Source organism: Pelodiscus sinensis, chromosome 1 (assembly GCF_049634645.1).
Source record: "Pelodiscus sinensis isolate JC-2024 chromosome 1, ASM4963464v1, whole genome shotgun sequence".
Taxonomy (NCBI): domain Eukaryota; kingdom Metazoa; phylum Chordata; order Testudines; family Trionychidae; genus Pelodiscus; species Pelodiscus sinensis.
The window spans coordinates 296254966-296282691 of NC_134711.1; the positions used below are offsets into that span (position 1 = coordinate 296254966).

Here is a 27726-nt window from a genome sequence, read left to right on the forward strand (position 1 = left end):
GCAAGATCGGCATCCAAGACAGTTTTTACAACAGAATCTGGCCCTATGTAAGGCTCCTAAGAGCTTGTCAGAAACAAATGAAGCTCTTGTTATAATTTGTAATTGAAAATATCCCTCAAGGGCTAAATGTGACTGAAATGAGAGAAACATGAAATTTTTCATGGGCCACTAAATAGATGTTGGTAACTTTTGCTTGCTATCAAGCTTATCTGGATTTGAACAGATGATCTGGAAATGAAAAGTCCTTTACCTCATTAAGAATATTTTAAGCAATTCCCATTATCCAACCTATTTTTCATAGCTTAGGGCAGGAAGTCAATGCATCCACGATGGTATGTTTACACAGTGAATAAAAAACCTGTGGCTAGCCCATCCTGGCTGACTCTTACTGCCTGAGGGCTCAAGGCTGGGGCTGTTTCATTGTAGTACAGACTTCCAGGCTTGGGTTGCAGTCTGAGCTCTGGGACCATTTCACCTGGCAGGGTCCTATAGCCCAAGTTCCAGCCCACCCACAGATGTCAACACCAGAGTTAATTGCCCTGATATCTGTTGGAAGATTAGCACAGCAAAACATAATATGTCATGCAAATTCTTAGCACACATAGGGGATAAATGTGATTCAGAAAGTTCAGGAAACAACTAAGAGGCCATCCATTTTGGATCTGGTTTTGATCAATGTTGATTAATTAGTTGCTAATGTGAAGTCAGCTGGAAAGTTGGGAGGAAGTGATTATGATCTGATAGAATTCAAAATTCTTTGGATAGACAGACATGAGAACAACAAAACAAGGATTCTGGATTTCAGAAATACAGATTTGAATTGACTCAGAGGAATAGGAGGCAATGTCCCATGGAAAAGCCAATTAGGATGAAAAGCAGTTGAAGAGGGTTGGCAGTTCTTAAAAGATGCAATACTAAAGCTCAACATCAAGTTAGTCTGATGTAGAGGAAAGTTAAGAAATGCCACAAGATGCCAATAATGCAGTAGAAGGAGCTTTTTAGCTATCTGAAACTCAAAAGAGATACATACAGGAAATGGAAGGAAGGGCATGTCACCAAAGTAGTAGATATAGGACATAGCATTTAGGGAGCATCTAGGGACATAATCTGGAAAGCTAAGGCAAAGAATGAGTTACAGCTGAAAAGAAATGTTCGAGACAGCAAGAATGCATTCTTCAAGTGTCAGGCAAAAAAGATAGATTAAGAATGGTATGGGTCCTCTGCTCAATGAAGTAGGTGAGGTGATAATTGAAGATGGTAGGAAGGCAGGGTTGTCCAATGCCTACTTTGCTTCAGTCTTCTCACAAAAAATAACATGTAACTGGATGACTAGCAAAGTTATCATAGACAATAAAGGAGAAGGAATGTGGGATAAGCAAAGAACACATCAGAGAACTTCTGAACAATCTGAATGAATTCAAATCAGCTGGGCACGATGTTACTCACCGAAAGGTTCTGAAGGAATTAGCTGAGGAAATCTCAAAGCCATTGGCAAAACAATTACAAACTCATGATGACAGGAGAGGTTCCAGAAGACTGGAGAAGGCTAATGCGGTGTCCATCTTTATAAACAAAAAGCTGGAGAACTATAAACCAGTCAGCTTGACTTTGATACCTTGGAAGCTACTAAACAATGTGTAAAACATTTGATTTGTGAATATCTAGAGGATAAATGAGTGATCACTACCAGCCAACATGGATTTACTAAGAACAAGCCATCTAAACCAGTTTAATTTCCTTCTTTGGCAGGGTAATTGCTTAGATGGATAGGGGGAATCAATAGACATAACATACCTAGACTTCACAAGGCTTTTGATACAGTCCCACTTGATATTCTGATAAGTAAGCAGGAGAAATGGGGGCTCAGCAGAATTATCATCAAGTCAATATATAATTGGTTAAATAACCACTAAAAAGTAACTAGTAATGGAATGATAGTAGATTGGAGTGAGATCTGAAGTGGAGTTTCAAAGGGATCTGTTCTGGTTCTGCTGCTTAATCTCTTTATTAAGTACCTATATATAGGAATAGAAAGCATACTGATCAAGTTTACAGATGACACAAAGCTGGGGGAGAGTCGGAGGGGCTTCCAATACTTTGGAAGATAGAGCTAGAATTTAGAGGGATCTTGATGAATTGGAGACTGGGCTATAGACAACAAAAAGAAACTCATTAAAAACAAAAGTAAGGTGCTACCCTCAGGGTCGAAACACCAAATGCACATATAATGAAGAAAATCTGGCTTGGCAGCAGAACTGCTAAAAAGGATCCTAGAGCTGTACTGAATCATAACTTCAAACTCAGTTAGCAATGGGATGCTGTTGCTGAAAAAAACCAAGCTCTCAACCTAAAACTGCATGCAAGTGGCACATAGGAGGTGAATGTACCACTCTACTTGGCACAGTACTCAGATGAAGTACTGTGTCCAATTTTGGTCACCAATATATAGAAAGGATGTAGAGAAACTGGAAAGGATCCAGAGGTGAGACACAAAGATGATCAAAGGGATGGAATGCAAGCCATAGGCACAAAGGCTGAAGAAAGTGGGCATGTTTAATTCAGAAAAAGAAGAGATTAAGGAGGGACAGGATAGCAGCCTTCATAGACTTGAGAGACTGCTATTAAAAAGATGGAGAAAAGTAGTTCTCTTTTGCCATAAAGGGCAAGACAAGAGACACTGAGTTCAAATTACAGCATAGCAGATTTAGATTAAATCTCAGGAAAAAACTCACTAACTGTAAGAACAATAGGCCAATGGAACAGACTGCCTAGGGAAGTTGTGGAATCTCCTTCGCTGGTAGTTTTCAAAATAAGGCTAGATAGCTATCTGTCTTGGATGGTTTAGACACAACAATTCATGCATATTGGCAGAGAGTTAAGACTAAACAATTCTTGAAGTCCTTTCTAAACCTATGATTCATGTGTCACGGCCCCCCCACATTTTATGAAAATTGTTTTAGGAATATATATAACTCAAAGGCTACGTCTAGACTGCATGCCTCTGTTGGCAGACATCTGTAAATGAAGCACTTCGAAAGTGCAAATGAAGTGGGGATTTAAATATCCTGCACTTCATTTGCATAATCACATAATGGCGCTCTTTCGAAAAAGTGCCATTTTGAAATTGAAACCGCGGTCTAGATGCAGTTCTTTCGAAAACAGGGCGCTTTTTTGAAAGATCCTGTAAACCTCATTTTTTTACTGTAAATGGGGTTTACGGGATCTTTCAAAAAAGCACCCCGTTTTTGAAAGAGCTGCGTCTAGACCGCAGTTTCAATTTTAAAATAGTGCTTTTTCGAAAGAGCGCCATTACATTATTATGCAAATGAAACACGAGATATTTAAATCCCCGCTTCACTTGCGCTTTCAAAGTGCTTCATTTATATCCCTCTGCCGACAGTGGGATGTAGTTTAGATGTAGCCAAAGATGCTTTACGCAAAACAGGTCATGCAACATACAATTTTTAAAGTTACTATCTGCTGCATATCCTATTTTTGTGCATGTATCATTCTTGTATGTGAAGTTAGAAATATGAAGTGTAACTCTGTTAACTCTAAATGTGCTAATGAGGACCATTAGTGGAATGTAATGGCTCAGTACTCAAATCAATGACCTGTGAATGGTTTTATTTTTTCTCTAAACCCAAACTGTGATTGGTCCTAGAAAGACATGTGGCCATGCCACTTGGCACTGGAATCCATCCTGAATTTGTTACTTTTCCATGGGTATGAGGAGACTGAACAAAGGGTTCCTGCCTTGGGGGAAAGTCTAATTAAAGAATAGAAAGCAATCAGATCTTGATCTTCAAGCTGACTTTTGAAATTGCCTCCTCACCCTAAGTGGATACACATGGAGAAATGTGGAAACAGAGAACTGTATTGGAAATGTGAAGGAAAAGCAGTTGGGCTCAGGTCAGAAAAAGATCAATTCTGGCCTGAGATAAGAAAAACTGTTTAGGGTAAGATTTTGCATGACACAAGTTTCTTAGTGTATTAGAAGTAGCTGTTGTCTTTTGTTTATTTTAGCCTAGTAACTTACTTTGATCTGTCTGTTTTCACTTTCAGTCACTTAAATCCTACTTTACATACTCAATAAAAACACTTTTGTTTATAATCAAACCCAGTGTAAATACTTGTTACTCAGGCTAGGGGGTGGGAGATCAACCATAGTGCATTTCTCTCTTTCATTGATAAAGGGAGTGGACATATTTATGAGCACTGTCTGTGTAAATCTTTTACACAGAGTAAGACAGATTTGTTTGGGGGTTTGGTCTCTTGAGGCTTGGTTGCTTGGATGCTTTCAGCTATCTTATAATAGAGTCCTCCAAGAGCTGAACTGGTTTAGTGTCTGTTACTCGGGGAGGGGGGGGGGGTAACTCCAACTCTGTGCCTTGGATAGGAGAGACCAAAGCTTCTGGCCCAGCAGGACAGGGTGATGAGGAGCCCCAGACGGCAGGAAGGCTGGCTGAGTGGCTTGATCAGCACACCAGGAGACAACTCCAGTGGGATTTCTGTGATCTAACCTGTCATATCATGGGACACAAAATCTTTCCAAAGGTCACCAAGGCCAAATTCTGCCCTCAAATGTGTTCACACAGCTCTTATTGGAATTACTGAGAGTTGTGTACATGCAGCAGAGGTCTGAATATATTCCTAAAGTGTTAAACTTGTGTAATCATAGTTTATCTTGATTTTTTTAAATTAAAAAAGCTTGTAAGGACAATATTAATGATCAATTAAATACATATTCCACATCGGAAGTATAAATTTATCATGAAATAAAGTATATTTTTCACTATGAAAAAATAATTTACAGAGAGTAGAACAAATTATTAGTACATTTGCATATTTAGGCTCCTAAATTAAATTACAACATTAGAAGATGAAAAAGAAAAAAAAAACACTACTAAGGATACAGACAAGTTAGGGATTATCACTTAACTACAAATAGTTTGATTGCAATACTATTGATTCACAATTTATTATTAGAAACTGGATACAATGGACTGGGCTTAGTCATTAGTTTTCACAAACATGTGACTTGCCTCTTGAAGTGAACAGCCTGGGAAGGAAAGGAGCTAAAACTGAAATAGAAAATGATAAAATATTTAATATGTAAATAATAAGAAAATAAAAACAACAGTTTTGGTAATTTACTTACACCAAACAATCCTGTTAAAATACTGCTGCAATTGAAAATATTGAGACTAACCACAAATTTTCTTTTAATCCATCACAAAGAAATAAAAAAAGACTTGTGTGAGTAATGAAATCCACTACAACACTCATATTAAAAAAGAAAAATCTTCTGAATGAGATTCACTTTGAGGTTATGTCTAGACTATATTCCTCTATCGAAAGAGGAATGTAAATTAAGCAAATTGAAAGTGCAAATGAAGCATGGATTTCAATATCCCATGCTTCATTTGCATTTTCACGTCTAAAGGCTTTTTTGAAAAAGGATTTTTCAACAGTGAAAGCACAGTCTAGATGGGGCTCTTTCGAAAAAACACCCCTTTTTCGAAAGAACTCGTATGCCTCATTTTTTCAGGATTATGGGTTCTTTCAAAAAATGTTGGGTTTTTTTTTGAAAGAACCCTGTCTAGACTGCATTTTCACTTTTGAAAAACTCTTTTCGAAAAAGTGCTCAGACACAAATATGCAAATGAAGTACGGGATATTTAAATACGTGCTTCATTTGCACTTTCGATTTGCTTCATTTACATTCCTCTTTCAACAGAGGAATGTAGTCTAGATATAGCCTAAGTTATCCTCATTGTGACATGGAATACTAGGATTATCCAAAGACTAAAAAGATCCAGAATGCAATTATCTTTTAAAAATCCAATGTGTCAAATGTAATGTACAGAAATATGTTTTACAATGATTTGTGCAGCATGGTTAATAAAAAGCTATGAACGCAAATCTCTGGAATTAATAGTACTTATGGACCACTATTGTGAATGTATGCAAGATTGGGCCCATAGTGTGTTTCAAATTTTTTTAGGATTTTTTAGTTTTGTTTTAACTTTGCAAATTGAACTATTACAATATTTATATTTTTGTAGTGAAAGGTTTTCTAATAACTAATGCCTCTCTATATTCAAAGTTGCACTGTTTTAATAAAATGTGGTTTTTTTAAATGGATTGAGTTAATGTGTCCAAACCCTTGTGTGGGCACTCTTAATTCTATTTTTACTTGGTTTATATTGATTTAGTTTAACTTGATTCTTTAGTGAGTCAAACTAAATCAATATAAGCCAGGTTTAAATTGAATTCAGAGTTTCCATGTAGGGCTATAGACCCATTTAAGTAATTCATTTTTTAAACTGACTCCAAGTTAAACCAGTACATTTTTTAATACAGACAAACCTATGTGTGGGTCTTGTCTGAAAAGCAGAAGTAAAAGGCATTGTGGAGTCCTATATTTATTGTGTTTCAACAACTTCCAGTTCATTTTATGAATAAAAATGTTATTTTTAGTGGCAAACCCTCAAAACTGAACCTGAGAACTGAAAGTCAAGATGAGTTCACTACCAGTTCTAAAGGATTAACAGTCCCAGTCTGGTCCTTAATGGCACCTTGTACAAAACCATGATCTCCAATGACTGCTTCATGGAGTTAAACTCTTCAGGGAAGGGTTTGCCAGTTTTTGTTCAGTATCGAGCACAATAGAGTTCCAGGGTTGCCAAACAGTCCCTTATTGCAAGGGACATCCCTTATTTTTTCATTTCTGTAAAATATTGGGAGTGGTTGAGGATGGTAAAAAGCAGCAAGAAATATTCCTGGTGAATATAGGTGACTGCTACTTATTATTACTTCTACTACTATTACTACTCAACTACTACCACCATCATTGAGAAGAGTACTGAACCATGGGTACTAAGAAAATAGCCCCTAATTTTAAAAATACATTGGCAACCTAGTTCTCATCATGGTAAGTCTCAAATATTTATGTAATATGAATAAAACATAATAAGGGACTATTCCTGTACTTGGAACTTTGTACAACTCTGCATAGTTAAGAGATAAGTGAATTTCAGAATTCCTATCCACTGGAAATTCCTATACTTCAGTATTAGATTTCATCCCAAATTGGGAAGAAAAAACCCCTCAATTTTTTTCATGGAATAGAACGCCAAAAAATTCCAATTTCTGAATGAAACATTTTGACATTTCCTAAGTCAGTATGTTTTGGGATTTTGAACCGATTTGAAATGATTCATTTTGAGTCAGTTCCACATTCATTTGCTCTTTTCCATGGTGACACATTACCTCATGATGCTTGTGGCTTTGAAGTCTAAGGTCCCCAGGATGCATCATGTAGCTTGATTAGAGGGAAATCTGAGAGATGATGTGGAGTGAGGGCTCTGAGAGGGGGTTCTGAGCTTAAGCAGGGGGTTGTGGAGTGCTGGAGGGAACTCAGTGCTGGGGCAGGAGTTTAGCGCGTGGGAGCAGCTGGGGCACTGGTTGGTGCTTACCTCAGGAAGCTCCCAGGAAGTGGCAACAAGTCCCTCCACATCTAGGTCTAGGGGCAGCTAAGGGGGTCTGTCCGCTGCCCCCATTTGCAGGCACCACCTTTGCAACTCCCACTAGCCATGGGTCCTGATCAATGAAAGCTACAGAGATGGCACTCGGTGGGAGCACTGTTCCTTCTAAGTTTGGTGGCAACACAGCTTCACAGGTGATTAATCAGCCCTGCCCCATCAGAGGCTCAGAGCTCCATGCAAAGAGCTGACTGGGTGGGGCTGATTACTCACCTGTGAAGATGTGCTGCCCTACAGCTTAGAGGAACACTGGATGGGAGCAGTACATGGATTCCCTTTGGTTGCTCCCAAACTGTATAGACATGGTGGCCATTTATTGGGAGCCATATGGAGCTGGGCAAGGAGCCTCTCATTCTGCTGTGTCTAATCAAACTTTTAACAGCCCAGACAGCACAACTGATCAGTGCCATCAGTGTCCGTTTTCAAACTGGTGTTCGGTCAAAAACTGGACACTTGGCAATCCTAGATCCTCTCCTCTGTGAGGGTCTCCAAACCCAGGCTCTCACCCAAGCATGAACATCTATGCTTCTATTTTATAGCCCTAAAGCCTGCAATCCCACGTTGCCTCCCCTGGGCCAATCATATGCATCTTCTTGCACTGCAGACATACCATAAGTCACTAAAGCCAGCAGATATGCTACTGGGTACACTTGGGTGACAAGTGTAGAAAAGTTGAATTTTTAGAAAAGAGAACCACATTTCTGTTTTTTCCCCCAAATAAAGAAAGAATGCCTGGTCTTGCTTTTGTGAGGTCTGCTCTTGACTGGCCTGTGGGGTCTCATTTTTCTCATGCAGAAAAACAGCTAACAGTTGTCTTTCTTGATTTATGTTGCTAGGACTTGTGTTTTGGAATTGCCCCTGTGATCAGGAAGATCTCTGGAGAACAGTTTTCTTATCTAGTGCAAAATCATGCAGTAAATAATTCTAGAGATTAGTGGAGCTGACACAGCATCAGGGATATTTTGGGACAATTAACTCTTGCATTTGTTTTCTCTCTACTTGCATCTCCCTACTCTCAACTTAGCTTCAAGGATTTGAGTTAGTTTGAGGTTAAAAATGAAATGATGGGAGGTTTTTTATTGTTGGTGTGGGCACATGTGTATACTGCTGCTGCATTTCTTGTCACTACTTTAATATGGTCAGAAAGCTTCCCCTATATTATGTGGTACAGTGGCATTTGTCCAAGTAGGAGTGACAACTGCAGAAAGAAGACTAACCAGGAGGTAATAATACTGATGAAGTCCCTTGGTGATGCAGAAGACATTATCTGTTATTATATAACAGGTCAAAGATGATAGGATCCATTTAGAATAGTGGTCTCCAACCTTTTTAAACATGAGATCAATTTTTGAATTTAAGTGCAATCCAGGATCGACCTCAAACCCAAACACCCTTGCCCTGCCTCCTTCCCACCCCCTTTTCTGAGGCCCCACCCCTGCTCACTCTGTCCTCCTTCTCTCCCCCATCCTCATTCACATTCATTAGGCTGGGGGCAGAGGGCTGGGATGTGGGGGAAGGCGATGCAGACGCTGATCTTGGGCTAAAGGATTTGGAGTGCGAGAGGGGCTCTGAGCTGAGCCTGGGGCGGGGAGTTGAGGTGCAGGCAGGGCCGGCCCGAGCCCTTTTGGCGCCCTGGGCCCGAGCGTGCGGCACTGCCCCTGGGCGCAGGGCGCATACGCAGGCCCACCCATGGGGCGTGGGCCTGCCCCCCAGGGTGCACGGCGCATGCATGCGCTTGCCACGGCCACTGGTGCGAAGCCCAGGGCCTGCCCCAGGAAGCTCGGCGCATAATCGGGTCGGTCACGGCCGCTGGCGCACAGCCCTGGGCCTGCCCCCGGGGCTCACAGTGTATGCGCTGCCCAGCCCGGCCCAGCCAGCGCTGCTGGTGCACGTGCCACGCCGTGCAGGGCCCCACAGCCGTGGGGGCAAAAGCACTGCTGTCTGGTGCCACAGGGCTGGCGCTGCAGGAGCTGGGTGCGCGGCTCCTGATGGCAGCTGTAAGGGACGCTGCGTGCCCCTTACAGCTGCCATCAGGCGCCCCCTGTGGGTTGGCGCCCTGGGCAGCTGCCCGGCTTGCCCATGCCTCCGTCCGGCCCTGGGTGCAGGAGGAGATTCAGGGCACAGGTTCTGGGAGGGAGTTTGGGTACATGGGGACTCAAGGATAGAGCAGGGACTTGGGGTACAGGAGGGGTTCAGGACTAGGGCTGGAGTTCAGGATGTGGGGTCTGGCTAGGTATCGCTTACCACAGGTGGCTTCTGGGTGGTGGTATACGGGGCTAAGGCAGGCTCACCCCTCCTCTGGCGCTGCACCATTCTCAAAAGCAGCCAGCAAACTCCCTCCTTTCCTGCCCCTGCTCTGCGGAAATGGGGTACAGGGTGGGACACCCTGACATCAGCATCCCCTCCTTTCCTTTCTATGCCCTGCAGCAAGCAAGAGGCTCTCAGGAATGGGAGGCAGCTCCAAGGCAGAAGGCAGGAGCAGCGCTGAGTGTGGCAGACGAAGTGCCGGTACTTGACAGCCTCCTGACCAAACCTGTCAGGATCACCTGTCAAAGGCTCCAAGATTGACCAGTAGATCCCGATCTACTTGTTGGTGACTACTGACTTAGAAGATGGCCTGTGCTTATGACATTCAGATTTTTCTTGCAAGCATTCGGACAAATTGCTGACATTCCGAAGGCAGCTTTCCTGGCAGTATCTCAGACGTTAATTTTTACTAATATCCATAATATCCTCAACCCACAGTTGACTCCTGACAACAAAAATTACTAGATGACTCCAGGACTGGGGACTGAAGCCTGTGCCTGCTTGAGCCCCGCTGCTCTGGGGGCAAGAGGGGAAAAGCCAAAACCCAAGGGTTTCAGTCACAGGTAGGGGGTCTGTAACTTGAACCCAGGCTTTGGCTTCAGCCCCAAGTGGTGGCTCAGCAAGTCTAAGCCAGCCTCAGCAATCCTATTTTAATGGGGTCATGATTCACTTTGGGGTCCCAACCCATGGTTTGAGAACTGCTGATATAGGGAAAGAGCTAAAGTGTGTCTATCATCTGCATCTCCAAAACCATAGGACTCCGCCACAGAAGTGTCAATCTCTTAAAGAAGGGGCAGGCTTTGCATCTCAGTGTTTTGACTAGCAGGACAACGTCAAGTATGCACAAGAGTCTAAGGTTTGCAGAGGACTACAGAGAACTTTAAGATGCATAACAGCTTTGTCAGATCACCATGCAGGTTCAATAAACATTTCCATATAGTTGCATATTCTAGCCTTTAAACCATAGCAATTGCAAATAAGTATTTATTCGGGGTGAATGTCAAAGTTAACAGGGTGGAGCCTGGAAGAGATGCCTCTAACCTTTCTCTGTTATTAAAAAAAACCAACCCAAGGAATTTAGATTAAACTATCAAAGGTGTCTAAACTTACTATTTTAGCAAGATGAGACAACATGGTCGGTGTTCAGTGATGAGCACAAAAATGTACATTTCTAAACATAAATATTCAGTTGCCATACTGACTGCTGAGTATATTATTTATTAGTTGATCCCAACATGAGAGCTTTTTCATAATTTAATTTAAAACCACTATCCTAATTTCATTTTTTGTTATCATTCATGAACAATCTAATTTCTGACTTCAAATTTCCAGTGCCTGTGCAGGGTCAGATTAACTCTTCTGTGATCCCAGGGCTATTAACTCTTCTGTTTGGGGACCCTAGATGGGGCCAAAAAATGAGGGGTTCAGAGTGCAGAAAGGGGCTGTGGGTTGAGTCAGGGGATTGGATGTGGGAGGGGTGAGGGCGCCAACTGGGAGTGTCGATTCTGGGTTGGGTCTGGAGATGAGGTGTCTGGGATATAGGAAGGGGCTCCAGGCTGAGGCCAATGGGGTTTGGAGTAGGGATATGAAGGACTAGTCGCTCTCCCCTCCCCCCACAAACTGCCTCTGTCAGAAAGAGGCAGCAAGGGGGTGGTGGTGCAAAGAGGGGTTTCCTCAAAGTGGCAGTGCTGCTTGAAGCCTGGGGCCAGACCTCGGGCTCCACATGTCACTGCTGCTTTGAAACGCCGCATGCAGAACCAGGTCAGCTGGGGTGTCCCCAGGCTGCATGTGGCATTTCAAAGTGGCAGTGCCCTGTGGAGCTGGGGATCAGCTGGAGTTCCCAGCTGAACCTGGGCTCTACGCTGCACTTTGGCCTTTGAAGTGTAGCAACAGCTAGGGCTGTTGCTACACTTCAAAGGCAGAATCACCCTATTGACTAATCGAATAGTTGATGCAAAATGCATCGACTATCTGATTAGTCAATTTGTTGATATTTAACATCCTTAGTTTGGAGTGTGGAAGGGATCTCCGGGAAGGAGGCAGGAGTGCAGGTTCTGTAAAGGAGTTAGCATTCGGGAAGGGGCTCAGGGCAGAAGGTGGTGGCAGTACAGGATCTAGGAGGGAGTTAGAGTGCAAGAGGGGGCTGAGGTCAGGAGACTGGGGTGGGGGTACATGTTCTGGGCAGGATTTAGGGTACGGAAGGGGGATCAGGGCAGGAAGTTGGGGTGGGGGTGCAAGACAGAAGTTAGGGTGTAGGACAGGCTCAGGTCTGGGGAACATGATTGAGATATGGGGCAGTTACTGGGACATCTCCCGTTTGGTGGCGCAGGCACCAGGGAAGGAAAGAAGGGCAGTGGGCAAATAGTTCTGTGCACTGCCCTGCACTTGTCTGCTGGCATTGGCCAATGTGAGTTGCAGGGGTGGAGCATGCTGGTCATGGAAGCACGTAAACAGAGATTCCATCGTTTGAAGCTCCTGCCCAGTGGGGTCAGTCAGAAGAATGACAGTGGCATCCCTCTTGCCACCCAGCCAGGGAGGGCTGGAACACAAGGGCATTAGCTGCCGCAGCCCAGGGCCCTGCAAAAAGATCTGCACATTTGGTGGCCTGGAGTTCTTTTTGCTGGAACTTCCTTGGGCCCTGGGCTGCAGTCCCTAAAGCCCCTTTCTTAATCTGGCCCTGTGCCTGAAACATCAGAGGAAAGTACTGGATTAAGGAGAAAATCTTAAACCCAATGATGTTTTAAGTTTTTCCTTCAATACATCACAAAATTCTCATTTCCCCAGGCACAATACACATCTTCCATAGTAAAATTTATCTTTTTAATACACACAACTCATTTCAGGCACAATTCTCTTATTTTCGTTTTGAGAGACAATGCACTGGAGAGTGTATTAACTCTCAAAGTGTCATTATTTCATGTATTTTCTCCAAAAAGTACCATGGTGCTTCAATGCAGAGCATGCAAGAACTCAATACCAGGAATAAATCTAAGACCTAACCACACTCCACCAATTGTATGGAAAGTGTTGGTAAGCACTCCTAACTTGTACTCTGACCAATAATGCTCATTCTTTAGTTGAAGCTTTAAACCTTTTCAATTCCTGCTTGCAGCCTCCCCTTTTCCAGACCACTTTATAGTCTCTCTAGCTTAACGGAGAGGTGGCTACAGAAAAGAGTGCAGGAACAGAGAGCCTTCAGCAATATCCTTTAACTTAGTGAGAGAAATGTCTGTAAAAATTGGGGAAATGGAAATACACTAAACAATCTCCTGACTTAAAAAAATAGTTCTAGAAATATTTTTCCTCGTTTCAACTGTCGTGGTCTTCTAGCAGTTCAATAAACTGTGTAAGGAAGAGTGTCCAGGGTTTTCCTTAACTCACACTAGGAGAGACCATTGTAGAAGGACTTATAACTTAGAACATCTACTGGGCCCAGAATATAAATAATTTGTTCTCACTATTAGAAGTCTGTTAAATAACTGTCAGTGTAGAACATTGGTTAGAAAGGTTAAATGTTTAGATTTTTACATAATCTATTTGTCAATGCCATGTCAATGAAAAAAAAATTACCTGCAAGGTTGTCAATCTCTTTCTCTTGGAGTAGACTGACAGCATCATCATCACCTTCCAACATGAGCTCGGTTTCTGCATTCTGATTTACCACAGCCTGACTTCTGAAAGTTTTCTTTGACTTTACTACATCTTCTTCAGTGCCTAAATAGAAGTTAAAATATTGTGAGCATGTTTATAACATCAAAATGTCAACTATTCTATTACCATAAAGTTCTGCCCAGTAAAAAGAAAAGAATCAAATTTTATACTTATTTTTAAAACAGAGGTACATTTGAAAGAGATGAATTGTATGAAACTTTTAGCAAGGATTATGGAATATGCAACCTCAGTCTGTCTTTCTGAATAATTTGTAGCTTGACATAGGGTTTGCTTCTTAAACACTCTTTCCTTATTTTCAATAATTCATATTTTGTTGTCTTCTCTATATCTCCTTCAGCTTCCTCAAGTGGGGGAGCATGTAGCAGGAGCTCCTTTTTTTCATTTCATTTTTGGAGTCCTGCCTCCCAGTAACTTCCCAGATACAGTCCTAACCAGTTGATCTCTAGGGTAGATCTACACTGCAAGGGTAGATCAATGTAAGCTACGCAATTTAAGTTATGCTGATAGTATAACTCAGATTGATGCAGTTTAGCTTACCATGGGGGTTCACACTACAAGAGGCTGACAGAAAAAAAAAACTCTCCTGTCATCTCCCCTTACTCATCTCATTCTGCTGGAATACCAGAGTCAACAGGAGAATGATTGGTGGTCGATTTAGTGGGTCTTTACTAGACTTGCTAAATTCACTGCTGATGGAATGCTCACTGCAGTGTTGATCCACCTCACAATGGAAAGCAGCCCAAAGTGAAGAGATGCTGTTAGACATTTGGAATTTCAAAGGTTTCTTCTGATTTTTCTTTAATTATTTCACTAAGTCATAAGCAAAGGAGTAGTGAGACACAAAGTGGATACGTTCAGTGTGGGATAGCAATGAGACGTGATCATTTCAGGCCCCCAGCAGTGAGAGAAAAAAAGGAAAGCTGAAAAGGGATAATTTTCTTAAAAGCCATGCAAAAATTTGGGTACCAAGATGACACATGCTAATTAAACATTGTATGTTGTATCCCTTCTTTCCCACCTAAATACATTTTTGTATACTTAAATTGGCAGCTATTCAGGGCATCTTGTTCTTTAGAGAGACATATAGTATTTTATATAGTCCTCAAAGGTGTGCTTATATTAGCTTGGTTTAAATGATTTATCTATATATTTTGGAAATGTGCATACGTGTCTGTGAATCTGTTCAAGAACTCCTCTTAAATGGTAAGAGCTAGGATCTTCAAATATGCTTTGTAGATTCCTCTTCTCCTAACTTAAAGCAAGGTCAGGGTTTGGTTGTGCCAGGAAAACAAGATCTGCCTAGAATAAGATTGTTTTCCATAACATGGAAACTGGGGGGGGGGGGGGGGGGGAAGAGGGCTAATAGGAGGGACAGCAATACTGCAGAGTAACCATCGGGGAGAGCTATACTGCAGTGTGACCACTTGGGGCAGCCGCACCACCAAGAGAGTGTCCAGTTGGGGCTAGGACTTGCCATCTTGCGAGCCACTAGACCTGGAAAATAGCCACTCTTCCCCAACCTCCTCCCCTTGGCTGCAGAGTTGCAGGGGAGGGGGAAGAGAGAAGAAACTTCCAGACATGGGGGGAGGAGAGGGAAAGAAGGTAGTCCTGCTGGACAGGGGTGGGGCGAGAAAGAAGGTAATCCTGCCATCCTCCAGAGGAGCCATAGCCCGTCCCCCAGCACCGCCAAGCTGCCCAGTATGACCGTCCTGTCCAGCCTATGCCCCCACCCCCTTGCACACCTGAGCCCAACCTGGGGACTGCAAATGGGGCCAGCCTGTGCCATGTGGACTAGGATGGGGGAGTGCCAGTGGGGCTGGCCTATGTGCCTCCTTGGGTCTCCCCCATCCCTGCCCACATGGCCTCCCACACTCCAGCTCACCTGGTCCCCTGGGGACAAGCTGGTGGACAGGGTGCACACACACACACAAACACACCACCCCTGGACGGCCCTGGGAGAAGCTAGTGGGCAGAGTGTGTAGTCTCTGCTGTCCCAGACTGCCCACAGGGAGAAGCCAGTGGCTACCTCCATATGCTGCCTTGACCATCCCTCCCCGCCCCCCGCACCCCTCCTCTTCTTAATTCCATTCCTTGATTCCTGCATCCCCACCTGTTGCCCTGAGCCCTTCCTCATCCTTACCCTGACTCTGACAACTCCTCCTCTTACCCTGACCTTCTCCTCAGCTCCCCACCATGACTCCTGCACCCCCACACTCCTAGCCTTCTGCTCTGAGTCCCCCACATCCCACTCTGACTCCTGCATACACACACCCTACCCCTCCAACTCCATTTCCTGAAGGACCCAGCAATGCTGGTAAGTCTTCCTGTAAACTTATAAAGGTGATTAACTCTCCTCTAAACAAATATAGAAATACTAATAAAATTTACCTGAAAGAACTGGAGATGGCGAGTCCAGACAAAGCATGCTGTACTCTGGTACCTCTACATAACTTTGTGAAGCTAGCAAAATAATTCTTTCACAATTTATGCTAATCTTAAGTCTCCCCCCCCACCCGAGAATCCAGACTCTTAGCAGTTCCAACGCCAGTCTGCTTTCTGCTCCTATTCTCATTTTTCACAAGAAAATTAAGAAAAAGTTCTATATTATATGCCTCTTCACTTATCTTGATACTGTATATCTCCATCTTGGACTTCTAGATATTCGTTTTAGTAATGTACATGCTGCTGTTATTGATGGATACATGGAGTTACTAGCTTCCTTTTGACTGCATAGCTTTGCAAAATGGATCTACTTCTTCGGGATTTTCTATCTAAGGATTGTGCCACTCAAAACAGAGTGATTAATATTATACTGTATGATATAACGGCGAATTTAGCATTTCCTAATTTGATTGGCAGAATTAAGAGCCAACTCTAATTGTCTCTAGATGTAGTATAATTCAGTAAAATTTGTTTCCTATTTGCCTGGCTCTTTGTATGCATGGCAAAACACCCATTGACTTCAGTGGGATCAGAATATCATCCTATAATAATTGTCATTATTTTAAAGTAAGTATAAGGTGACGGAATGAGAACCTGGAAGACTGAATTCTACTGTTTATCAACAGAACAGATACAGCCCAGGCACAGGGAGAATGTTGCCTCACCTTAGATTAGAAGGCCATGTTCTTTCAATTACTACCATTTCTGCTGAGACTGTCCAAAAGGGTCCCAATTAGCCTCTACTATCACTAACAGTGATGGTTCCTATGGTGTTGCTTAAGCATCTGGAGCAAGATCATCAACTTATTTTGCATAGGACACTTAACATCTACCAGACAGCAACAACTTGCTGTTACGGCTGACCTGGTTTAAATTTGAACCAATGATCAAGAGGTGAAAGGCTTCAAAATAGCCAGTCAAGTATAGCAATTTTAAAAATAAAAATCTACAAAAAATGACGAGACACAGAGTTTGGAAAGAGCGAGAAATGTAGTACAGCAGACTTTCACTCTAGTTTAGGCCACAAGGGCACTCAGTGTTAAAAGCTAAATTAAGAACTTTGTGTAGATTTAACCTTATCATTAGACACATACTTTAGCATAATTTTGCCACAAGCAGCCATTGCTTTGCATCTTGGTAATGGGGTAGTGACAGTGCTGTAGACTATACTTGATATGAATAGACAGCTTGGCACAGATTGTTACCCTCACTCTTCTAGACCTAATGTAGATTATAAAAGCTTCTCACTTTCATGAGAACTGAAATTCCCCAAAAGTTGGGTATAATTGCAGACTAATTCCAGTTCGCCAACATTTATTTATGCATGCAATTATCTTCTCAGAAATCAGCAAAAGTGTATTAATAGTAGCATGAGAATTTGAAGGCAAACCTCCGAAGCAGAAACTGAACTTCAGCTTATTTTAACTTGCCTGTCGCACTGCCGGCAGTTATCCTGTTACAGAAATACTACAATACATCAACATAAGAAATGTAGTGTACTAGAAGGCACTAAGTTAGTTTGGCAAATTTGGATCTCAGCAATTCAGACAAATCTTTCTAAAATCAATTTTGTTTTACAATATTAAACATACATTTATCTAAAAGAAATACAGCAAACTATGCTGCTTTGGTTTGATAGAAGCTGCTTTAGGTTGGCTGTTCTTTAAATTTATCACTCTGTTGAGTGCACCTTAGTTTTGCTGTACTGTACCAAACATTTATCTAAATGAAAGTGTATGAAACCCAAAGTTGCCCTTCAATCACTGTATCCTTTATGAATTAGAGTTCCATTTATCAAAATTACAGCAAGAAGAGGTAAGGTCTCCGAGGGCTGTCTCATTACAAGGCTTGTAAACACTGTCCTTACAAAGAAATGGTTTAACACCTAACAAATCAAAAACTGATTGGGAATAGAATTTATTTGAGATCATCTATCTTCAGAAGACTTGCCGTCTTGAGAGCACTTCTTGGCCTTTCTACCCATTCATCAAGAAATTAACAAGCAAATACCACAGACCACCAGATCTCGTTGGATCCTGAAATGTGAAATATGTTTAAAACAGATCTGTCACAGATGTTCTATTTTTATAATCGAGTGATGACTTCAAAAGGCCTTACAAATAAGAGAGTATTCAAACTAGGAGTAAGGAGGAAAACAGATTATCTCTAAAAACCGATAAACTGAATAAATTACTTGTCATGAAATTATGTTTTGTACTATTAACAAAGATATAAAAAAGTGAAAATTAAATGGATAGCATATAGTATAGCTCAGCATTTTAGTAAGAATTCTAAGTATCTTTATCGTAACTTTTTTCAAGCCACAACAAAATTACTATGTAAAGAAACTAATTATAATATTCTCTTATAATAAGACAATTCTCAGGAGAGAATTTGTGTTCTAAAGATACTATTTGAATGATTAGGTAGCTAGAATGAAGATGCTTTATATATTAAAGTAATTTTAATGAGGTTCCATTAGAAAATAAATAACAAAAATGAATAAAAGCAAATGTTAAGTATGGCAATTTTTAAAATATATGGATGCCCAGAATTGAAGTCAACAAAAGTTATGGTTGCTCAAAACCTTGGTTAATCAGATAGCTAATTAGGGGCTAAACATCAGTTTACATTGTAATTTTCAATGATGCCGAAGGAAATAAGGTACTCAACTCCCACTGAAGTTTAGTGAAAGTGGGATAAGGTATTTTCTTATGTCTGGTCTACATTTTATTGCATGGCAATCAGGCCATGCAATTAGAGTTCTGTGAATGTGTAGAGTACCAGATTACCACATTGTAACATTCCAGGTAGACACTAACACAGCAGTGAAAGTTTTGGCGTGCTACAGAAGATATTATTGCACAGTAAGTTATTGTGCTGTAGTTTCATTTGCTGGCTAGCTGGACAATAACTCACCATGTAGACAAGCCCTTGAATTCCTTTGAAAATTCTAACTATGGGATTCTGGATTCAGCAAAGCATGTATTATGATGTTTATCTTGAATCACTTTAGTACCCCCATCCCTATTCAGAAGAACACTTAGGCATGTCTTTAAGAATATGGTTAGATTCTATTGGCTGTATATGCCCAAATATTCTGTCGAATAACGATGGAATTACTTAATCAAGTTAGCCTTGTGCTTAAGTGCCGTGCTCAACAAGTAGTCCAACCTATCTAGGCACCCAAGTTTTAAAATTTTAGCCTAATTTGTGTGGAGGCAGGAAAAGGGAATGAGGGAATTTGTGTGCAGCCATCTTGGTCTTGTTAACAAGAGAGCAAGAGTCAGGCTAAGTCTGTGGCCTGACAACGCGAGATCTGTAATTAGACGCTGCCTTCGTCTCCATACGGAGGTTACTGCAGTTTCATGTCTGTAAGTTAAAGAGGATGTCTTAAGAATCATACCATTAAAAAAATTAAGAATTCATTTACGGGATCAGTTTTTCAGACTGCTATTATTTTTAAAAAATCCATTTTTTCATCCCAGTTGAAATCCTGTCCATTGTTCATAAAAGTAGACAATTCACATTGTTATAGCAATAAAAGGCGGTTTCCTATAGAAGTTACATTATACTTAAAAACAAGTAGAAAGCTATTTAAAAAAAATCACAAATATGTAATCTTCCCCACTCAAATGAAAATATACGTCATATTTCTGAAAAACTGTGAAACAACATATTTCATCACAACTTTTTTTTTTTTTTTAAAGAATGGGGAACAACTTGGGAATCCCCACAAAATAAACATCTAACAAATTTTAGTGAATGGAAAGACATACATGTCTTACAATGGATAAAGCTTCTATAAACATTTCATGTAAAATGAAATGTAAAAAAAAAATCATATTGTTCCTCCTTTATTAAACCATCAGTTTGGTTTTGTTGCAAAAATGTTTGTTGCCATAACATCTGCATTTTCCTTCTCAATTTTCAATTAAACTAGAGAATTCCCAGCTGGGTTCTTCAGGTCATAGCAGACATTACATAGGAAGTTAACCTGCTGAGTTCCAAGTATACCAACAACATCTTTCTTGAATAAGTTTTAAACATGTACTGTGAACATAATTTATGGTTCATTACAAAGAGTATTGTACTGTTCAAGAAAAATGCAAAAGAAAAAAATTGAGTTTTAAACTATATATATAAAATCCACTGCTTAAAACACAGTACTTTTAAATATTTTCATTTAAATAGAAAGAGAAAATATTTATTAATTTTAAGAGAAGTTTGCTCAGTAATTACAGTACTAGAAAAAGAAATTACTGCTTTTTACAAAGTTGATTCCACAGTTTACTTCAGTGTATTACAGATAAGAAAATTTATGCAAAGAGCTCTCTTTCATCTTTGAAGAGGGTTGGCAGAATGGAAAGTTAACCCCATTTTAATGTTACCTAAATGTACTGACAGGAAATTCTAATGTTTCCAAACATCTGGAAATCAGCTTCATGGGATGGTGCTCTTCTTTTATTTAAGAATGTTTTTTTCATATATTGTCTTTTACAGCTTTATGTGGCTTCCAAAGAGCATTTTGACAGAAGTTGTCTGTCCACTTTACAACAAAATGCTGCATTTAATTAAAAAAAATCTTTTATAGAAGGTAAAGAAAAGTTCTGTGAAGTTCAGCTCCTTTGGGAAACTTTATTTAAAAAAAAGGTTGGTGTTCTTCCTTAAAGGGCATGGTTTTGTAAAACACTGCTTTTTGCTGTTGCATTTTAATTCTCTAACATGTTTTTAATTTCAATTAAACAGGGGAGCTAAGGAATTAATTCCTCTCATGATATTATGTCATATGCTACAATGTGAATCATGAAATGATACGAGTAAAATATAACGCATTTCATAAGTTTCAAAAACTTATAGGGAGAATGTAAGACGGTTTCAAAAGTAGATAGAATTAAAATGTTATCTACCATTTTTATGATAAACCATATTCTGCAAGATACTTAAAAATATTACAGCAAAAGCTTCAGAGTTTCAGTGTATAAGCAAATCTTTTTCCTGATTTATAATAGTAATAAGTCACCAGGACCAGATGGTAACTGTAGTCTGTAACCTATCATTTAAATCAACTTCTGTACCCAATGATTGGAGGATAGTTAATTGACACCAATTTTAAAAAAGGGCTCAAGGGTTGATACCAGCAATTACAGCAGTAAGCGTAGAATCAATACTGGCCAAAGTGGTTGAAAGTATATTAAAAAAGAGCACTATCAGACACTCAGATGAACATAATTTGTTGGGGGGAGTCAACAACGGTTTTTGTAAAGGGAAATCATGCCTCATCAAATTACCAGAATTCTTTGAGTGGGTCAACAAACATGTGGACAAGGGGGATACAGTGTACTTAAATTTCAGAAAACCTTTGACAAGGTGCCTCACCAAAGGCTCTTAAGCAAAGTAAGCGGCCATGGGATAAGAGAGAAGGTCCTCTAATGGATTGATAACTGGCTAAAAGAGAGGAAAAAGAGGAAACAAATGGTCATTTTTCAGAATGGAAAGAGGTACAAAGTAGAGTTGCCCTCCAACGGTCTCTACTGGAATCAGTCCCGTTCAACATATTCATAAATGATCTGGAAAAAGGTGTAAACAATGAGATGGCAACATTTTCAGGTGATAAAAAACTATTCAAGATAGTTAAGTCCAAAGCAGACTACAAAGAGCTACAGAAGGATCTGAGAAACCTGGGTAACTGGGCAACAAAATGGCAGACGATAAATGCACAGTAGTGCACACTGGAAAACAAAATCCCAACTATACATACAAAATGATGCTGACTAATTTTAGCTGTTACCACTCAAGAGAAAGATCTTGGAGTCATTGTGCATAGTTCTCTGAAAATATCTACTCAATGCGCAGTGGCAGTCAAAAAGCGAATAGAACGTTGGGAATCATTAAGAAAGGGATAGATAAGTCAGAAAATATCAGATTTTGTCTCTCTATATCCACGGTATGACCACATCTTGATTACTGCATGCATTGAATATATTGGAGCGCATGCATTTTATATTGGAAATGGAAAAGATTCAGCAAAGGGCAACAAAAATGATTGGGGTAAGGAATGGTTGCCACATCAGGAGAGACTAACAAGACTGGGACTTTTCAGCTTGGAAAAGAGATGACTAAGGGGGAATATGATACAAGTCTATAAAATCATGACTGGTATGGAGAAAGTAGATAAGGAAATGTTATTTACTCCTTCACACAGCACAAGAACTAGGGGTCCCCAAAGGAAATTAATAGGCAACAGTCTTAAAAAAAGGGTATTTTTTCACATAATGCACGTTCAACCTGTAGAACCACTTGCCAAAGGATGTTGTGAAGGCCAAGACTATAAAAGAGTTCAAAAAAGAACTAGACATGTTTCAGTTAAAATTTGCAGTGACAGTTTCCCTAGTCTCTTTTTGCTAGAAACTGGGAATGAATGACAGAGGACGGACCACTTGATTATGCCCACATCTTGAATATTGCGTACAGATGTGGTCGCTTCATCTCAAAAAAAGATATACTTGCATTGGAAAAGATTCAGAAAAGGGCAACAAAATGATTAGGGGTTTGGAACGGGTCTCATTTGAAGAGAGATTAAAAAGACTTGGACTTTTCAACTTAGAAAAGAGAAAACTAAGGTGGGATATGATAGAGGTCTATAAAATCATGACTGGTATGGAAAAAGTGAATAAGTTAATGTTATTTACTTATTCCCACAATATAAGAACTAGGGGGTCGTCAAATGAAATTAATAAGCAGCAGGTGTAAAACAAACAAAAGCAAGTTTTCCTTCACTCAGTGCAGAGTCAACCTGCGGAACTCCTTGCCAGAGGATGCAGTGAAGGCTGAAACTTTATCAGGGTTCAAAAAAGAGCTAGATAGATTCATAGAGGTTAGGTCCATCAATGGCCAGGATGGGTAGGAATGTTATCCCCAACCTCTGTTTCTCTGGAGGTGGGTGACAGGGGAGGGATCATGTGAGGATAACCTGTTGTGATCCCTTCCTCTGGGGTATCTGGTATTGGCCACTGTTGGCAGACAGGATACTGGCCTAGATGGACCTTTGGTCTGACCCAGTATGGCCGTTACGTTCTTATTACATGTGTTGTTCATTCCCTATGGGGCAAATAACATTGGCCACTGTCGGAAGACAGCACACTGAGCTAGATGAACTTTTGATCTGATGCAGTATGGCAGTTCTTATGGTCTTATAGTTGAGAATCCTGCCCTCAGTGACCATATTCAAGAGCTTAGCTAGCTGTTGGGAATCATTGTGGGGTCCAGGCGGTGGAGCATAGCTACTTGGTAGCCCACGTGCTTCCCTTTGACAAGACCACTAGGACTGGCTGAATCTCCATGATCACTATAACCCATAGGCATTAAAGTATGCTGGGCATTCATATGCCTACGTCTCATTGAAAGCTGGGCTGACTGCATACAAAGGTTGTAACATGCACTGCCGTGCATGTTCATGAAACTTACCCTCCTTTTTTTCCTCAGCAGAGCATCACTTCTTGTGCTACAATAGGACCCTCTGTACATGTAGAGAGGGTTGGGATTTGCCCATTAGAGTTATTATATTATCATAATGTGTTTCTGAAACTTAATAGCACTGACTGACATAGAATTATTTCCCGGGAAGACCATAATGGCAACTATTCTCAAGGGAACCCTGTATCTTAATAGGCTGAAGTTAAAGTATTAGCCCAGGAACTTAAATTATATTACATTTTAATTATTAAAAATCTCTGAAGAAATCAGGGAGAAAAACTATCTGGATATGAACAATTATTATGTACTTATAATGGATACTGCACTCTTAACAAAATGATAAATTTTAAAATATCAAATTGTTAAAAAAACGGGTTTTAGGATACCTCTATAGACATAACCAGAAAGTTTAAATAAAAAATGTTTTGTCCTGTTTTTTTTTATAGCTAATAGCTTATGTTTTGCTCTTATCCTCTAACAATAACACTTTGCCACTGCATAGTTTGTAAATTATTATTCTTATGTACCACTTTTTTTCTGTCAAACTCAAAACCTTTTACATTAGTGGGTATATATCGTCACTGTAATCGTTACTATTGGGAAACAGAATTGCAGAGGTGAAACAACTTGCCCAAGGTCAAAATCAATGTCCTGTGTACTCAATGTAGTAGATTATAATTTATGGTAAAAATTATCATCAGGAAACTCATAGTATTTGTATACAGTGTTGTTGTAGCTGTATTGTTCCCAAGATTTGAGACCCAAGGAGGCTGAGGTAATATCTTTTATTGGTTCAACTTTTGTTGGTGAGAATACAAGTATTCCAGTTCCACACAGCTCTTCTTCAGTTCTCTGTGTAAGCCACTGGTGGGCAACCTGTGGCCAGCAGATTGCATGCAGTTTGTCAGGGTACAGCTGTCTATCTCCTATTGGCTGTAGTTCACTGTTCTTGGCCAATGGGAGCTTTAGGATGTGGTGGCCAACAAGTCCCTGTGACCCATGCCAATAGGAGCTGCAGACAGCCGTACCTGTGAATGCAAGGAAAGCAATATGACTGATGGCCCACCAGAGGCTTACCCTGTTGCCCGTAGGTTGCAGGTTGCCCAAGCTTGCTTTTCCCACTAAGAGAAGATGTTTCACTAACTGATACATCCTCCCTCACCTTGTTTTAATAATATTTAGCCTTTACATAGCACTTCTATCCACAGATGTAAAGCACTTTTCAAAGATGGGCAAACATTTTATCCCATTTGACAGATGAATATACTGAGGTATAGCTGAAGTAATGGACCTGATTTTACAAGTGATAAGAATTCATGGTTACCATTAACTTCTGTTGGGATTATAAGTATCTTGCACCGCTGAAAATAAAGCCCTCACTGACTTGTTCATGACTGCTCAGCTGAGTAATGACAGAGCTGGAAATGTCCTATCCAGCACGTGCTTCAATGCACTCAGGAGGTAGTTTACACTGTAACACTATTTCAAAATAATTAGCGCTAATTCCAAAATAGCTTAGTCCACGTCTACACAGCAGGCAGTTATTTTGAAATAATGTCGAAATACTGTCAAGCTGGAGGACTTCTTACTCCAACTCCTGTAACCCTCATTGTACAAGGAAGAAGGGAAGTTGGAGGAAGTGTGTTCTATTTCAAAATAAGTGCTCTGTAGACACTCCCTATTTCAAAATAAGCTATTTCGAAATAAGATATGCAATTGACATAGCTCAGTTTGCATAGCTTATTTCAAGTAAAGCCCTGCAGTGTAGCTGCACTCAGGTATAAGAGAGCAGAGCTGAGCCTTTTATTCTACTTTCTGAATTTCTTTCAAGATCATCTCATATTTGGATTCAAGTATCAGAGGGGTAGCCGTGTTAGTCTGAAACAGCAAAAGCAGCGAGGAGTGCATCTGAAGAAGTGGGTCTTTGCCCACGAAAGCTTATGCTCCTACACTTCAGTTAGTCATATTTGGATTGGATATACAATATAATTTGCCACTGGTAATTTGTCACACACATGCTATGGTTGAGGACTAAGTCCATACTGTTCATAGCTCATGTAAGTTATACACTAATATAATGTTTTACATAAGAACAGCCATACTGGATCAGACAAAAGGTCCATCTAGCCCAGGACGCTGTCTGACAACAGTGGCCAATGCCTGGTGCCCCAGAGGGGATGAACAGAACAGGTAATCCATCCCCTGTTGCCCTCATTACCAGCTTTTGCCAGACAGAGGCTGAGGACACCATCCTCGTCAATAGCCATTGATGGACCTATCTTTCATCAATTTATCTAGCTCCTTTTTGAAGCCTGTTATAGTCTTAGTCTTCACAACATCCACTGGCAAAGAATTTCACAGGCTGACTGTGTTGTGTGAAAAAAAAATACTTCCTTTTGTTTTCTTTAAACCTGATGCCTATTAATTTCCTTTGGGGACTCTTAGTTTTTGTGTTATAAGAAGGAGCAAATAACATTTCTTAATTACTTTCTTCACACCCGTCATGATTTTACAGACCTCTATCATAACCCCTTAGTGGTCATCTCTATTCCAAGCATAAAATTCTCAATCTTATTAATCTCTCCTCCTATGGAAACTGTTCTCTAATCATTTTCGTTTTTGTCTTAAAAGGTAACCACTTTGTGTACAATGCGGTCTAGTAAATTACAGATAGTATTCAACTTTTCTGATATTTTATGGATTACTTAAGTCATTAAATATTATGCATAACAAAATTAATTTCAAGCAACAGAAACAATGTCCTTAATTGTGCTTGCAAACATTTTTCAAAAACTACAGTGATAATTAAGAGGAAAATAACTACATAACACCAACAGTTATTGCTCAGTGGAAAGGACACCAAGGACACTTGCTAGTAAGAGAATTGGATCAATATTAACACGATTTTCATTTCATGCTTCCCCAACTCCAGTAAGCTGACAATATACTCTGATTATGTGAACTGCCTGCAAGTAACATAGAAAAGGTTATTAGAGCAAGAGGTGGAAATGAAATGCACTTTTTATATTGACAGGTCTGCTAATAGAGTGTACTGATTTTCAAAGCCATGCAATGCATTTTCACAATTTGGTTTTGACAGACAAAAAGGAATTTCATTTATTCCTAATTCAAAATATTCATATGTAAGCAAAGATTGCTAAAGAAAACCACCAAAGAAATATATTTTAAATTAAATACAATTAAAAGGGTAAGAGAAAATGCGATGGAATTTAAATGTGATACTACATAAGTATAAGAGATAAATGTAATAATCCTCTTAAAGTAAGTATTGAAGAATGCATTCCATACTTTTGAAATAGAATTTGATAAAACGAATTTTTAAGATTAAAGATGAGGTAGATGTGAACGCCTTCCAAAGTAAGCTTGGATTTTACCTTGATAGGCTTTATTTTTCAGTTTGGAATATTTAAAACAAGTACACCAGTACTTGTTATACAGAAGAATTGTGTGTTCTGTATCTTTATCTGTCTTTAAAATATAGGGATGCTAAGTCAAAATCACAAGAGTTGTAAGGGGCCAAAACTATAATGGAATTGTGTCTCTTTATGCCAGCAGTTAATGTGATCTGCTGCTAAAAAATAAACTAATAAAGGAAAAGGACAAGTTGTTGAATTTATAGATATAAAAGGAATAAAAATAAATCCCTCTTTAGAAATATCAACACTTAGTACCAACAAGTAACTTTGTGATAGTGCTATGCATAGGGTCTCCAGGTGTCCAGTTTTTGATTGGAAAGTCTTGTTGAAAAGGGAACCGGATACTGCGCTGAGCAGATACTGAAAATCCCTTCACCCACAGTAACAATTCTCCACCACTGAGGGTAAGAGCAGTAGCTTCTGCCTGAACCTGGAGGAGAACACCGGAATGCCTTTGATGGACAGCAGTAGTGGTGCTTTTCTGGACCTGCCCCACTCATTCCTCCATCCCATGAGCACAACTCTCCTGTCCCATCTTGCCTGTCACTCCCACCTTTGAAGTGTGTCTTTCCCTCCACTGCTCCACTCAACCCACATCCAGATGGCCCTGCTCAGGTGGCCAGGGGAGAGAGGTGGAATGAGCAGTGAATGACAGTGAAGGAGGAAGGGTATAAAAAGAAATGGGGAACAGGACCGTGGGAGAAGAAGAGGAACAGGAGGTGGAAGGGTTCTTGTCTTCAGTGTCCAGTTTTCAAACATTAAAAGACGGCCATCATAGCTGTGCAGTACTGTGTAAAACTGTTTCAGTCCTGGAATACCCCACTTTTCCAATATTGCCAATCCCT

At 40.3% G+C, this 27726-nt stretch overlaps 1 protein-coding gene across 15 annotated transcripts in view; it reads right to left on the reverse strand.

The window, feature by feature from the left end:
• Window positions 1-27726, reverse strand: part of NBEA (neurobeachin) — a 748692-nt gene that overhangs the window by 256189 nt on the left and 464777 nt on the right. For all 15 annotated transcript variants that reach the window (XM_075919184.1, XM_075919178.1, XM_075919179.1 and 12 more), the window contains one exon: window positions 13425-13568. In XM_075919184.1, coding sequence (XP_075775299.1) covers window positions 13425-13568 — 144 coding nt within the window. The remainder of the gene's footprint in view (window positions 1-13424; window positions 13569-27726) is intronic.